Source organism: Microtus oregoni, unplaced genomic scaffold, assembly GCF_018167655.1.
Source record: "Microtus oregoni isolate MIOR12 unplaced genomic scaffold, Mior012 000007F_ref0000211, whole genome shotgun sequence".
Taxonomy (NCBI): Eukaryota; Metazoa; Chordata; class Mammalia; order Rodentia; family Cricetidae; genus Microtus; species Microtus oregoni.
The window spans coordinates 41,985,592-42,000,119 of NW_024543066.1; the positions used below are offsets into that span (position 1 = coordinate 41,985,592).

Here is a 14,528-nt window from a genome sequence, read left to right on the forward strand (position 1 = left end):
GAGGAAATGGCAAGTCTTAGAGCAGTGCTTGGCACTTAGGCAGAGTTCTGTACTTATTGACCAGTTGAATCTTGAATACCCGTGATCCCTTGGCACTCTCCGGCCTAGAACAGCACAAATCACACGGAACTGCATCCACACCTGTTCACTACAACTCAACAAAACCAATAACAAAACAACTGTTACTACCAGAGTATAGACTTTGGGAGCTGAGGCATTGTGGTAATCTTGTCTAACGTTCAAAATAAAGCCACATAATGATCCTTTTATGAATATCGGTTTAATACTGGATGTATTAAAGGACTACTATGTGCAAAACGGTATGTTGTACAGCACGCGGAGGGTGGGGTGGGGTAGATAGAGGGTGTCCTTGCAGAATCACTTCCACCAGAAATGGAGGCTTGCTCCTAAGTCTTCCATCCGCCAGGGGCCGCTGTAGGCAACACTAGGCTTCCTTTCACGCGTTACTCTTTGCCCCCGCGAAGCCGCTGCCCGGAGCTAAGATGGCGGCGTCGGTGGCTGCTGCAGCCGGGAGGCTGCGGCGAGCCATCGGGAGGTCGTGCCAATGGCAGCAGTTCTCCACCGAGGCCCGTCCACTCCACGGAGCGGCCGTGAGAGACGCCTTCCTGAGCTTCTTCCGGGATCGCCATGGCCACCGGCTGGTGCCCTCCGCTTCCGTGAGGCCGCGCGGCGACCACAGCCTGCTTTTCGTCAATGCCGGCATGAACCAGGTAGGGGCGGGGCCTCACCGATCGGGGGCGGAGCTCGGGGGTTTGCCTGAGAAAGGAGCTTCAGGATTGGGCGGAACTCAGAGCGCCTGTGGATGAGGCACTGGGTGAAATGATTAGGGGCCCAGGTAGGGCTTGGGAAATTAATTTGGAGACTTGTGGGGAGAAATTAAATTTATTATCCCTGGACAGCAGATGTGGAGCCGCGAGGGTCAGGCTCCGAGTGGAAGACTATTTAAATAAATATAACTCATCCGTTATGCAGGTGTTTATTGCACGCTTGCTATGTTCTTTGACTCTGGCTAACCACTTCTTATCTGTAAATTTTGCCACCTTTACTAGGCTGAGGTCTTTGGTTTGGTTTTATGTACCCCTTCTCTGCTTTACACACACCAGAGATGCCTGCCTGAGCTCCTGGGAGGCCCCGGGCAAAGACCACTTTGCCCCCTTGGGGTCACAAATAGCCTTGAGTTTGAACAACCATCTTCATCACTCCCTCTTAACCTTCTACTGAGGAGTCCCCTCCCCTACTTTTATGTGCTTCTAGTTCAAGCCCATCTTCCTGGGCACAGTGGATCCACGAAGTGAGATGGCAGGTTTCCGGCGTGTGGCTAACAGTCAGAAATGCGTGAGGGCCGGAGGACGCCACAATGACCTGGAGGATGTGGGCCGAGATCTCTCGCATCACACCTTCTTTGAGATGCTTGGCAACTGGGCTTTTGGGGGCGACTATTTCAAGGTGAGTTTCCAGGGAGCTGTGCTGTGCTTGTAGATCCCCCCCAGGACGCACATAAAAAGTGAAGACCAAAGCCGGGCGGTGGTGGCACACGCCTTTAATCCCAGCACTCGGGAGGCAGAGGCAGGCAGATCTCTGTGAGTTCGAGGCCAGCTTGGTCTACAAGAGCTAGTTCCAAGACAGGAACCAAAAAGCTACAGAGAAACCCTGTCTCAAAAATCAAAAAAAAAAAAAAGTCAAGGCCAGTAGTGTGCGCCTATAATTCTGGAGCCTCCAAATGGGAGGTGGAGACAAAAGGATCCTTGGGAGTCCACAGGAGGCAAGCTAGTCTGGCCTGCATTCTAAAGTAATGTGAAAGACCCTGTTTGAAGCAAAAAGTGGAAGGGACCTGAGTACAGTCACCCATAGCTGTCCTTGCAGTTTCACATGTACATACCCACACCTGACGCACGTGTACACACACAGAGACATACAACAGGAAGGAGTGTAGCTCACTTCCCTGGTTGAAGAAAGGGACTGTGGCTCCTGCCTGATGGCTGCGTGACAGTTACACGAACAGATGGCCAGACAGCAGTGCTGGGATGGTCACTGGATATAAAGTCCCCAGGTCAGGTGGGTGGACTTTGTAAGAGCGGAGACACTCTCTGGGCAGAAAGAACTCAAGGCTGAAATGGCCACGTCTCGGTCTGAAAATAGGGTGGGTAGTGAGAATGGTTTTGTCTTTGGTCCCTGAACTCAGATGGTCTCACGGAGACTCCACCCTGCTTTCCCCTGCAGGAAGAGGCATGTAGCATGGCCTGGGAACTGCTGACTCAGGTCTATGGGATCCCTGAGGACAGGTTATGGGTCTCCTACTTCGGTGGTGACTCCAAGACAGGGCTGGAGCCGGACCTGGAGACCAGAGACATCTGGCTCAGCTTGGGGTAAGTTAACACCTTCGTCTGTCCGCCCCAGGCAATGGGAAGACTGGAAAGCAGACTATCAGTACAAATTCCTGAGTTGAGCATGTGTGAGCATGCTGTGGTTCAGCCCTGGGACCCCTTCTTCCTGAGCTGGACTTGGCTAAGAGCTGTCATAGCAGAGGAGGTGCTGACTTGTAAGCATGCCCATCTCCCAGCACTTCAGCACTTCTCTGGCTTTCTCCCCAGAGTGCCTGCCAGTCGCGTGCTTTCCTTTGGACTCCAGGAGAACTTCTGGGAGATGGGAGACACTGGGCCCTGTGGGCCCTGTACTGAGATCCACTATGACCTGGCTGGGGGAGTGGGAGCCCCTCAGCTGGTGGAGCTTTGGAATCTGGTCTTCATGCAGCACAACAGGTAATGGTTAGAGAAGATACCGTTAGTTCCTAGCTGAGCTCACTTGCTCTTTTTAAAATAGAAACTGACCTAATTCTAGTCCTTGTCCATGACAGTTTCAACTGGTGGTTGCTGCTCTCTGGCCTCTTGTCATATAGTGGAGTTGGATTTAGTGATCACTGAGATTTTCTTCTAACGTGTTTTGACATGCCTCTCTAAGACAACGAATCTGGCTTAGTAGGCAGCCGGGGTCCAGACAAGGGCCCAAGCAAGAATAAGGATGGAGTTAACCCTTTTAAGAAAGGATAGGACTCCAAGCCGTCATCATCTTCATTTGTGTCGGGAGGGGACTAGGACATTGTCCTGCAGGTTCCTGCTACCCTCAGCCCCTGGGTCCTCAGGTTTCTGCTGAACCTGAGCAACTGCCTCATACCTGTCAGACCCAACTGGCCTCACCTTGCACCTTTTCCCTGGCCAGAGAGGCAGATGGACGCCTGCACCCGCTGCCCCAGCGGCACGTGGACACGGGAATGGGCCTGGAAAGGCTGGTAGCTGTGCTGCAGGGCAAGCGGTCCACCTATGACACAGACCTCTTCTCGCCATTGCTCAGTGCCATCCACCAGGTGAGCGCACCTCTGCCTCTGCCCCGTCGCTGTGTGTGTGTGTGTGTGTGTGTGTGTGTGTGTGTGTGTGTGTAGGGGGGCTGTGGTCCAGATGACAACCTTGGCTGTCATCTTTAGGAACCATCTCTGCCTTCTTTGACACGGTGTATCCTTGGCTTTTGGCAGGGGCTTGCCTTTTTCTTTAAGGTGGCTGAAATAAAGAAGCTGTGCAGAAGGGCATGGCTTGACTAGCCCACTAATCCAAATCTTTATGCTTGGTACAGAGGATCAAAGTAGAAATGGAGATCACCTTCAAGCATGAGTGAGTGGCAGACAATAAATCAGTGCGTGAAAGAACAAGATCGTAGCTCACAGACCCTAGGCAGGCAACAAGCATTGCAAATAGCCGCTGGTTGAGGTGTTACAGAGGACCTTAGACCACTTGTCCAAGACGACTTGCCAGGGAGATGACCTTAGATCTAGACCCTGAAAGAGTCAGTACAGAAAGCTTATTCCAGACAGATGGCAGTGGGTGCCATGGCAGGAAATGCTTGACATACGGCATTGTCAGCAAAGGCAAAGGCGAGGAGATGCAATCCAGCACTGCCCCCTTAGGACCTCCACCCAGATAAAGCAGGATCCTTGACTGCATCACAGGAGGTCAGAGGGAAGCAGAGTGAGTTTGAGTATTTAGATGGAGATAGAGAGGAGAAATACACTCAAAACATGCATGCAAGCTTCTTAAGAGAGCTGCGTTTCAGTGCCTTCACAGTGGCTGTATTTGTGGCTGTGGTTTTCTAAGTTATATTTCTGAAAGGATGTCATTTGCAACAAGGTTTAAAGATCAATCAAATGTAAAATATAAACTGGTTTATTTATTTTTCTCCAAGAATTCCTTCTGCAGATGAAATTGTAAGGTGGTTTTCTGAAGCACCTTGTATACATTTAAGGATGAGATAAGTGTGCTAATAAAGTAAAATTTACAGTCACAAATATTTATATATCCTAGCTCCAAATTAACATAGTTTGTTGTGGTTTTTGTTTTAAGTGTGTGTGTGTGTGAAGGTACCTACAGAAGCCAGAAGAAGGCTGGGCATCAGATCACAAGGAACTCAGGTCGTCAGGAAAAGCAGCAAGTGCTCCTAACTGTTGAGTCCCCTCTCCAGCCCCTAGCGTGTGGCTTTTAACAGCCTTGTTTGAAAAGGTTTAGGAAGCCAAGCACTATCTCTGGATGGCTTCACTTTTATCAGTTGTACTCTCAACCGACAGGAAATACAAACTAGATCCCTGGCTAGGGGCCTTCTTCCCCTTTCCGGGCCCTTTTAATAGTTTCTGCCTTTCAGGAAGACAAGAAAGACAGTCAGGTAGCTGCCGTAGAATCCTGTGTGATGTGGGTGGGGCCAGAGAGCTTTTGCTTTGGGTACACCGGTGCTATAAGGCGGCAATGCGACCCTGTCCAGGAGTCTGTGGGCATTGGCACAGGCCAGGCCAGCTTTTCTGGGTCATCCTTTTGGTCTTGTGTGAGCTCATCTAGACATCTGTGGTTGGCCATAAGGCAGCTCTACTTCTAGGACTGGTTGGCTGTTAGTTTGGGACAGTAGGGGCGGCTAAGCCACGTGTCTGCTGTCATCTAGAGGCTGGCTCAGCGCAGGCTTGTTTTCAGCCCAGCAGGGTTCCAAGAAGGAGGGCAGACTGTAGAAGGGTCCTTCCTTGTGTTCTTTATCTTTTTGAGCTGGGACCTCTGTGTAGCCAGAGATGACCTTGAACTCCTGATTCCCTTGCTTTTACCTCCTTAAGTGCTGGAATGACAGGTACACACCTCCACACCAGAGATGGGGAAATGATGCTATCTGCCGATGGGAAGCGGCTTTAGAGTCCTATGGCAGTGGCCTGTGCTCAGAGAAAGGACATTTTTACAAATAGTTTCCTGCAAAGACGGTAGCAAGGGTCCCATCTTGTGGGTCCTGAAGTCCAAAGAGAGCTTTTATTCTGCGCATGCACAGAAAAGCCCAGGTGGAGGGGATGCGGGATCTGCCACGCACTCCCATAAGGGCAGTGCTGTTGCTGTGTGGACGATGAACTGGGACCAGAAGACAGTGAAAGCCAGAAAGCCGCTTCTCTATCAATCCAGGCCAAAGCCGGGGGGGGGGGGGGGGGGGGGTGCAGCTTGGGTGGTGGCAGATTGATGACACAGAGGTCAAAGGAGAAGATCCATCAGTGGGTGGGGTTGGAGGAGTGGCTTAAGCAGCAGCGTAGTGGGTGGCAGGACCTCTACACAAGCCTGCACTAGAGTATGTTTGGAGCTATGCAGATCAAGTGGCCCACAGGGCACATTTAAGTACGTGTAAGTCAGCTTCCCCCACTCCTCTCCCTGGCCCCTGACCTACCTCTAGGATGATCAGAGAGGCAGGCATGGAGTCCCACCAGCCTGGTCCAGATTTCACGTCTGCTCCTAAGGAACTAGAGGTCTCACATAGCTTTACCTGTTTGTTTGTTTGATTGATTAGGTTTGGTTGGTTGGTTTTTCAAGATAGGGTTTGTCTGTGTAGCTTTGGAACCTGTCTTGGAACTTGCTCTGTAGGCCACCACCACCTAGCTACTTTTATTTTTTAAATTTTATTTGTTGATTTTTTTTTCATTCTTTTTTGGTTTTTTGAGACAGGGTTTCTCTGTAGCTTTGGAGCCTGTCCTGGAACTTGCTCTTTTAGACCAGGCTAGCCTCGAACTCAGTTTGTTTTTTTTTTCATTATTTCGAGACAAGGTTTCTCTTGTAGCCCTGGGTGTCCTGGAACTCAGCTTTATAGACCAGGCTGACCTTGAACTCAGAGATCCACCTGCCTCTACCTCGGGAGTACTGAGACTAAGGCGCACACCACTATCTCCACCACTGGGTTCTTCTCTCTTTTTAAAGAGACAGTCTCATGTATCCTAAGCTGGCTTTGAACTTGCCAGGTAACCAAGGATGGCTTTGAATATGAGATCCTCCTGCCTCTCCCAAGTTCTGGGATTACTGAAATCTTCCTACGATGCCCAGTTTTATGTGGTGCTAGAGGGTTGAGCCAGGGCTACATGCATGTTAGGTAAGCATTTTACCAACTGAACCACATCCGCAAACCCTTTTTCCTCTTCTTTAAAACGAGTATTGAGGCCAGGCATGTGCAGGCGGATCCCTGTGAATTTGAGACCACTTTGGTCTGCATAGCAAATTCGAGGCCAGGCAGGGACACATAGTAAGACCCCGTCTCAGTGAATAAATAAATAGTAAAGCAAACAAGGGTGATAGTGCCCTCTAAAGAGGCTGGATGGTGTCTTGGGGTTTCTATTGCTGTGATAAACTCTGAGCGCAAGCAGCTTGGAGGGGGGAGGGTTTATTGTGATTCTTCTTCCAATCAGTCACATTAGTTAAGCCAGGGCAGGAACAAAGCAAAGGCTGCAGAGGCTCACTGCGTATTGCCACTCACTGTGGCTTGTTCAGCCTGCTTTCTTAGAGGACCCAGGACCACCAGCCCAGGAGTGCTCTGCCCACAGTCAGCTGAACCCCCCACATTGGTCATCAACCAAGAAAATGCACCACAGCCTCACCACCATGGTGGGGCGTTTTCTCAGTTGTGGTTCCTTTTTCCAAAAACGACTCTAGCTTGTGTCAGGGTGACATAATTCTAGCCGGCACAGATGGCATGTTCTCCAGGAATGCCTCTGCTCTCACAGTGGAAATTCAGCAGGCCATAGCCACTGTGGGCCTTTTAGCTCAGCATGTACCCCACACAGGCCAGCAAGTCCTAGCCCACCATGGCTTTTCCAGAAGGCTGTTATGTTTGTTTGGTTTTAGGGGTTTTGGTTTTTTGAAATAGGGTTTTTCTCTGTATAGTCCAGGCTGTCCTGGAAGTAGCTCTGTAGACCAGGCTGGCCTCAAACTCAACAGAGATCCACCTGCCTCTGCCTCCTGAGTGTTGGGAATGCCATTAGGGGTGTCGTTACCACTCTCTTTGGTGGTGTGAACCTGGCCGACTAAAACCTCATGCAGTAGCCAACTTTATTCAGAACGTCAGACAATTTATACTTGGAGGGTTAAGGAGAGTCACACTGTATAACGTATACAGTCACAAGGGCAAGACACACACGGCAAAAACATGTTTTTCCAGAGGTAGACAAATAACAGCTGAAGTGAACTCGCTCCTGTCTGCCACACCTGGAGGAGCACGAGACCACACCAAGGACAGATCTGTGTTGTGAAGAGACTGGGGTCACAAGACTCTTGTTTTCCCTGGGTTTTCTGTCTATGTGTATGCCTGCAGGCCAGAAGAGGGCACCAGACCTCATTACAGATGGTTGTGAGCCACCATGTGGTTGCTGGGAATTGAACTCAGGACCTTTGGAAGAGTAAACAATGCTCTTAACCTCTGAGCCATCTCTCCAGCCCCCTGGGTTTTCTCATAGGCACTCCGAATTCTCACGTGACTCCATCCTTGGATTCTGTTCTGATGTGGTCAGTTTTAGGGCAGAGACGGGCACCTGTCTGTGCATGCAGGGGCAACAGCTGTGCCTGTTTTCCTGCTTTTCAGGGCTGTGGGGTGCCCCCTTACTCTGGCCGGGTAGGGGCAGCTGATGAGGGACGCATAGACACAGCCTACCGAGTCGTGGCCGATCACATCCGCACACTCAGTGTCTGCATTGCTGATGGTGTCTCCCCAGGGATGTCAGGTGCCCCGTGAGTCTGGAAGGGCAGGTGCTGCGAGGGTGGTAGGTTTAGGAGGGAGGGGAAGGGGAAGGGGAAGAGAGGTCGAGCACTCAGAAGGCATAGGGCAAGCACCCACTCCCCGTTTTGCTGCTCGGATGATCCTAGGAGTTCATACCTGGGCTGTGAACCCCCCTAGGCTAGTCCTTCGCCGGATTCTCCGCCGAGCTGTACGCTTCTCCACAGAGGTCTTGCGGGCCCCGCCTGGCTTTCTGGGCAGCCTGGTGCCAGTGGTAGTGGAGACATTGGTAAGTGCAGAGTTTCCTCCTTTCTGTATGCCTCCTGGGCCCTTGGGAGCCTACCACTGAGCCCTGACATGCTCCACCCTCACTGTCCAGTCCTGCACTGCATCAAGGAGGCTGAGAAGGCTGCTCTTGCTCATGAAAAGCAGAGACCTTGGAAGAATCCTTTGACTGTGGGGTTCCCTTCCACTTGTATGCCTGCCCCCCCCCCCCCCCGGGAAACCACTTCCCTGTTTGAGTTCTCCAGTTCTCAGAGCATCTTAGCCTCCCGGGCAGGTGTCCCTTGATGCCGGGGTAGGGAGGAAGGGTAGGCTGTTCACCTCCACATTCTCCTCCACCCTAGGGAATTGCTTACCCAGAACTCCAGAAGAACTCAGTCCAGGTACTGACTCGCTTGGGGAGGCAGGGGCTGCCTGTTTCCAAGGAAACACAGCTCCACTTTGCCCTGCCTTGGTTCAGATAGCCAGCCTGGTGTCCGAGGATGAGGCAGCCTTCCTAGCCTCTCTGCAGCGAGGCCGGCGGATCATTGATCGCACCGTGAAGCGCTTGGGGCCTTCTGATTTGTTCCCTGGTGAGCTGGGAGCCTTGCTAAAGCAGAGACACAAAGGCAGCAGCTTTCAACCCGCCAGGGGCCTAGAAGTTTCTCTCAGGTGCTTGGCCTGCCCACGACAGAAGCCCTGCCCGGCCACCCCCTCTCCTAACTGTCCATCCAGGTCCGCCTCCCATCCCTTGTCTCCCATGTCAGCTTCACACTTAAACTGTTAGGCTCCCTTTGTCTGACCGTGGAGCCTGAAGCTTGAAGGTGGCTCCTCACCTGAGAGGACCTAGTATGGGGGTCGGGGGCACTGGCGGACTGTGTGTGGTGGAGAAAGCCTGAGCCCGCGTGCTCATTCCTCCCCCATCCTCAACATTCTGCTTCTCTTTCCTCAGCTGAGGTAGCCTGGTCATTGTCACTGGCTGGGAACCTGGGGATTCCCCTGGATCTGGTGGAACTAATGCTGGAGGAGAAAGGGGTGCAGCTGGACGCAGCAGGACTGGAGGAACTAGCCCAGAAGGAGGCTCAGGTACAGACTGCTGGACCCTGTGGTAACCCAGCTGTCCCTCTCTCAGCCCTGAACTGAGGCAAGATTTATAGTTAGGCATTGAATTGGAAGCTGAGGTGGGGTCTGTCCTATCATCTCAACGGGAGAGGGGACAGAGCCTCAGCCCCACTTAGTCCATAGAGAGGAACATCAGCCCCAGGGACCAAACAAGAGCAGAAGAGAGGAGGCCAACACAGTGTCCTAGAGGGGCTCCCCAGGAGTGGTTGTGGGCTAGGAGGTCTGCTCCCAAAGTGCCCAAATGCAGGCTTTCCCCCTTTCCCCCCTTCCCCCCCCCACACACTGTGTGTGCGCGCGCACACACACACACACACACACACACACTTGTCCTGCAGCACCGGGCCCAGCAGGCAGAGCCAGTTCAGGAGGAAGGACTGTGTCTTGATGTCCACGCACTGGAGGAGCTGCGCAGTCATGGGGTACCCCCAACTGATGACAGCCCTAAGTATAACTACTCTCTGCGACCAAACGGGGATTATGGTGAGAGCCTAGACCCTAGCAGGTAGTCTCAAGCTTACCTGACCTTGACTGGAAAGGAAAGGCGTGGTAGTCACCAGCCTCCTGCACTCCCCAGAGTGACCAGCAGGGGTCACTGCCTCTTTCATTTGGAAACGCCTTCCCTAGTTCACCCTCCAAAGTCAAATGCCTTTCCCTCAGATTCCAAACCTGTCACATCCCAGGCCCTAACACTGATAATCCCTATGCCTCTGGCAGAATTTGGCCTCTGTGAGGCCCAAGTGCTACAGCTGTATTCAGAGGATGGAACAAAGGTGACCTCTGTGGGGGCAGGCCAGCGCTGTGGCCTCCTGTTGGACAGAACCAACTTCTACGCCGAACAAGGGGGTCAGGCTTCAGACCGTGGCTACCTTGTTCGTACAGGGCAGCAGGTGAGCATCCAGTACTTGGGCCTGATTTCTGTGGGAGGCAAAAGCGAGGCTGGGGACATCCAAGTGGAGGGATGACTGCAGGCAATCACTGTGACACCTTGGTCTTGTTCTCCCCAGGATGTACTGTTCCCTGTGGCCCGAGCACAGGCCTGTGGGGGCTTCATCCTGCATGAGGCCATGGCCCCCGAGTGCTTGCAGGTGGGGGACCAAGTGCAGCTGTATGTGGATAAGGTAAGAGCCCCCCCACCCCAGCCGCTCCCCCTCCCTCCCCACTCCCACCCTCACCCAGGACCCTGGGTGACAAAAGTGTTCCAGGCTTGGCGAATGGGATGCATGGTGAAGCACACAGCCACCCACCTGCTGAGCTGGGCACTTCGGCAGACCCTCGGGCCCTCCACCGAGCAGCGGGGCTCCCATCTCAACCCTGAGCGGCTCCGCTTTGATGTGGCTACCCAGGTAAGCTGGGCACAGAGAGGCATTATGGGAAATGGCATGCTGCAAGACAGACAGGAGGTGGGTAGACTGGCCCCAGCGCCTGGGTCAGCACTACCATCTGTCCTGTGGAACCTCACCTCAGCCAGTCCCCTCTACTCCTGACATGACCCGTCACCTCTGGCCACTCCTCACCGTCCTTGTTCTCAGTGGGAACACCTTTTCCCCTTTCATGGGCAGAAGCAGTTACCCTACCCACACCTGTTGTTTTGTTCCCTTGCGCCACCCCCAGGCCCCACTGACCACAGAGCAGCTCCGGACAGTAGAGAGCTACGTTCAGGAGGCTGTGGGGCAGGATAAGACTGTGTATATGGAGGAGGTACCCCTGGCACACACCGCCCATATCCCCGGCCTTCGCTCACTAGATGAGGTGAGCGGTAGAGGGTGACCCCAGAGGGCTTCCCTGCCCTTCGCAGGCAGCTAAGAGCCCTTGTCCTGCCTTCACCTCAGGTGTACCCAGACCCTGTGCGGGTGGTTTCAGTGGGCATTCCCGTGGCCCATGCACTGGCACCAGCCTCCCAGCATGCACTGCAGACTTCGGTGGAGCTCTGCTGTGGGACGTGAGTCACTCTTCCCACCCTGTCCTGGGACCCTGGGTCGTCACCACCTGCCTTGCTTTGGGCTCAGACTTCTCCATTCTTTCTCTCCATCATTACCCCTTTCTCCACCTTCTTTATAGGCACCTGCTACGTACTGGGGCTGTGGGGGACCTGGTGATCATTGGGGATCGGCAGCTGGTCAAGGGTATCACTCGCCTACTGGCCATCACTGGGGAGCAGGCCCAACAGGTTAGAGTGCTCGAAGTCCTAGAGACCTGTGGCTGTGGGGAGTGAGGGACAGACACACAGCTGACACTCAGGCTCGGGCACGCCCAGTGCTGTAGCCAGCATCCCTCCCTATACACACACTGCTGTGCTGTAGCAATGCTAGCCACTGCTCACGTAGGGCTGGTGTCCCTGCTGGTCAACATTTCTAACATGGCCCTGATTGCAGTGAGATACGAGACCCTGTCCTGGGAGCGGGTAGGGCAAGTCTGGGAGCCTTCACTTTCTTGCGCCTCCCATAGGCCCGAGAGGTGGGCCAGAGCCTGTCTCAGGAAGTGGAAGCAGCCAGGGAGCGGCTAAGTCGGGGCAGCGGGGACCTGCCAGAGGCTCATCGGCTATCTAAGGACATAGGACGTCTCACTGAGGTCAGACCACCCTCACCACTGGACTCCCTACCTTCCGCCGGCCCTGTTCCTTCCCCATACTTTCCCGGATCCTTCCCGTCCCTCTCCAGCCTTCCAGCTGGCCCACGTTTGTCTTCAGGGTGGGTATGGCGTCTGCCCAGGCTCTGTCAGTCCTCTCTCTGAAGCTCTGGCAAGGGTGACACACAGCTCTGGCCATAGGTCATAGACTCAGCTGTGATGCCTCAGTGGCAGCGGCAGGAGCTGCAGACCACACTGAAGACGCTACAGCGCCGTGCCAACACTGCCATCCGGAAACTGGAGAAGGGCCAGGTGAGAGAAGGGGCAGCCGTGCCTTTTACTCCGACATCACCGCACCAATCCAAGAAGCTGCCAGAACTGGGATAGGAGTCAGGGGCAGCTTCCTACTTGATCTGCTACTGGGCACCGTATCACCAAACCATCACCACCTCTGCCCGACCGTAGCTCTCCCCCAGCCCTTCCCATAGGCAGCCTCCCTACTCGAATGCCAGTTAGCCTAATTGCTCCTTGCCTGTCAGTTCCTAGTCCCCTCCCAGTCCATCTGTGCCATCTGGCCTTCCTCTTCTCTCCTTCAGCAACTTTTAAAGGCCCTATAACAAAATAGAACTGGTAAGGCCATTGCAGAAGGTCACAGATGGAACCCAGGAAAACAGGTCAAGCCAGGCAGGGCCCTGCCACCGCTGTTAACAGAAAGCATGGGAAGGAAGGGGCTGCTAGACAGGTCTCGGTTCAGAAGCAGAATATCAGTGCTCGACCCCTCTGCTGCTCTTCCTGCCCCACAGGCTGCAGAGAAATCCCAGGAGCTGTTGAAACGGCACTCGGAGGGGCCTCTGATTGTGGACACTGTCTCTGTTGAGTCCCTCTCGGTGAGTACCCTGGGAGGGCCTGGGGCGGTGGGGTAAAGGCAGGAGGATGACTGCCTGGGGCTTGCGGAAGACCGAGTCCTGCCGGGGCATCTGGGGAAGGGTAGATCGCTCTGTCTCCTCACGCAGGTGCTGGTAAAGGTGGTACGGCAGCTGTGTGAGAAAGCCCCCAGCATGTCTGTGCTGCTGCTCAGCCCCCAGCCCACTGGCAGTGTCCTGTGTGCCTGCCAGGTGGCCCAGGTGAGGGGGTCCCAAGGGCCCACCCTAACTCACTCTGGTTCCAACTCTTATTCCTTCCAAGCAGGAGATCTAGGGTAGGAGAATATAACCTATGACAGGAATAGAGTGATCTCTCCTTGTCCCCGAAGCCACCCCCTCCCCCTTCCCAGAAGGCATTGTGAGGTTTCTTAGTCACCTACCTCTTAGGCCTCAGTTCCTTGCAAGTAAGTCCCGGGCGCTCATCACTTCCGCACACATTCCCAGTCCAGTCCTTTCCTTACCGCCTCACCAGGTGCCCCTGCCCCGTGCTCAGCCTGGCGACTACAGTCCCTAGGGTCTGCTGAACGGATAGTGACAGGGGACTGCTCCACATGGCTTCCCCTCCTGATTCTCTCCCCAGGGTGCCACGCCCACCTTCACAGCAGAAGCCTGGGCACTGGCTGTGTGCAGCCACATGGGAGGCAAGGCTTGGGGCTCTCGCATGATCGCCCAGGGGACTGGACACACTGCTGACCTGGAGGCTGCCCTCGGGACAGCCCGGGATTACGCACTCAACCAGCTCTGACCAGGCCCACCCAGGACCCAAAGGAATGAGACAAGCATCTGGAGCCGGCAGGGAACCACATGGCCTTCCTGAGGCTGAGGCACAGGGGCAGCAGCTGGAAGCCAGGTACCTGAGCCGAAGAAGGGCACCTGGGCCACTTCACACCAGGAGACTCAAGGAAACCAGTGTGAACTGAGAAGCAGCAACCCCAACAATATGAAGATCTAGGCTCTTGTAGCTAAGAGTGCCTATTAAAAGTGTTTCACCAGGCTGGAGGGTTGGCTCAGTGGTTAAGAGCACTTGTTCCAGCAGACCTTTAATCCCAGCATTTGGGAGGCAGAAGCAGGCGGATCTATGTGAGTTCCAGGCCAACCAGAGTTAAGTTCCAGGATGGCCAGTGCTACCCAGAGAAACCCTGTCTCAGAAAACAAAAAACAAACAGAAAAAAGCACTTGAAAGGACCTGGGTTCAATTCCCAGAATCTACATGGAGGCTCAGGCACCAGGCATACATGTAGTACACAGACATGCATGCAGGCAAAACACTCAAACACACAAAATAATAAAAATTTAAAAAAAATATTTCACAGAAGATTGGTAGTCCTGTAAGATTCTGATATTTAAAAAGAGTGGCCTGGTCACACAGTGGTGGCAAATGCCTCAGGAGTCGGAGACAAGCAGATCTCAGAGTTTGAGTTCCAGGACAGCCAGGACTACTAGAGAAACCTATCTTGAAAAACAAACAAAAAAAGTGACCTGCTCAGCCACCGAGAGTACTCATTGCAGCTGGGTGGTGGCAGCTCACACCTTTAATCCCAGCACTCAGGAGGCAGAGACAGGTTGATCTCTGTGACTTTGAGGCCAGCCTGGTCTACAGAG

The 14,528-nt window shown here is 53.7% G+C and overlaps 1 protein-coding gene across 2 annotated transcripts; it reads left to right on the forward strand.

Annotated features, from left to right (window-relative positions):
* Positions 1-497: 497 nt before the first annotated feature.
* On the forward strand, positions 498-14,030 carry Aars2 (alanyl-tRNA synthetase 2, mitochondrial). Of its 2 annotated transcripts, XM_041655752.1 has the most exons (22): positions 498-731; positions 1,276-1,467; positions 2,242-2,387; positions 2,613-2,780; positions 3,238-3,382; positions 7,924-8,069; positions 8,236-8,344; positions 8,682-8,720; positions 8,798-8,909; positions 9,269-9,402; positions 9,774-9,918; positions 10,153-10,325; positions 10,443-10,556; positions 10,641-10,781; positions 11,050-11,187; positions 11,268-11,377; positions 11,497-11,605; positions 11,884-12,006; positions 12,205-12,315; positions 12,807-12,890; positions 13,017-13,127; positions 13,507-14,029. In XM_041655752.1, exons 1-22 carry the CDS (start codon positions 504-506, stop codon positions 13,669-13,671), a joined length of 2,943 nt encoding a protein of 980 aa, XP_041511686.1. In that variant the 5' UTR covers positions 498-503; the 3' UTR covers positions 13,672-14,029. The 2 variants fall into 2 exon arrangements, with proteins under 2 accessions (XP_041511686.1, XP_041511688.1); XM_041655754.1 differs by lacking the exon at positions 13,017-13,127 and having other exon boundaries at positions 13,507-14,030.
* The last annotated feature ends 498 nt before the right edge of the window (positions 14,031-14,528 follow it).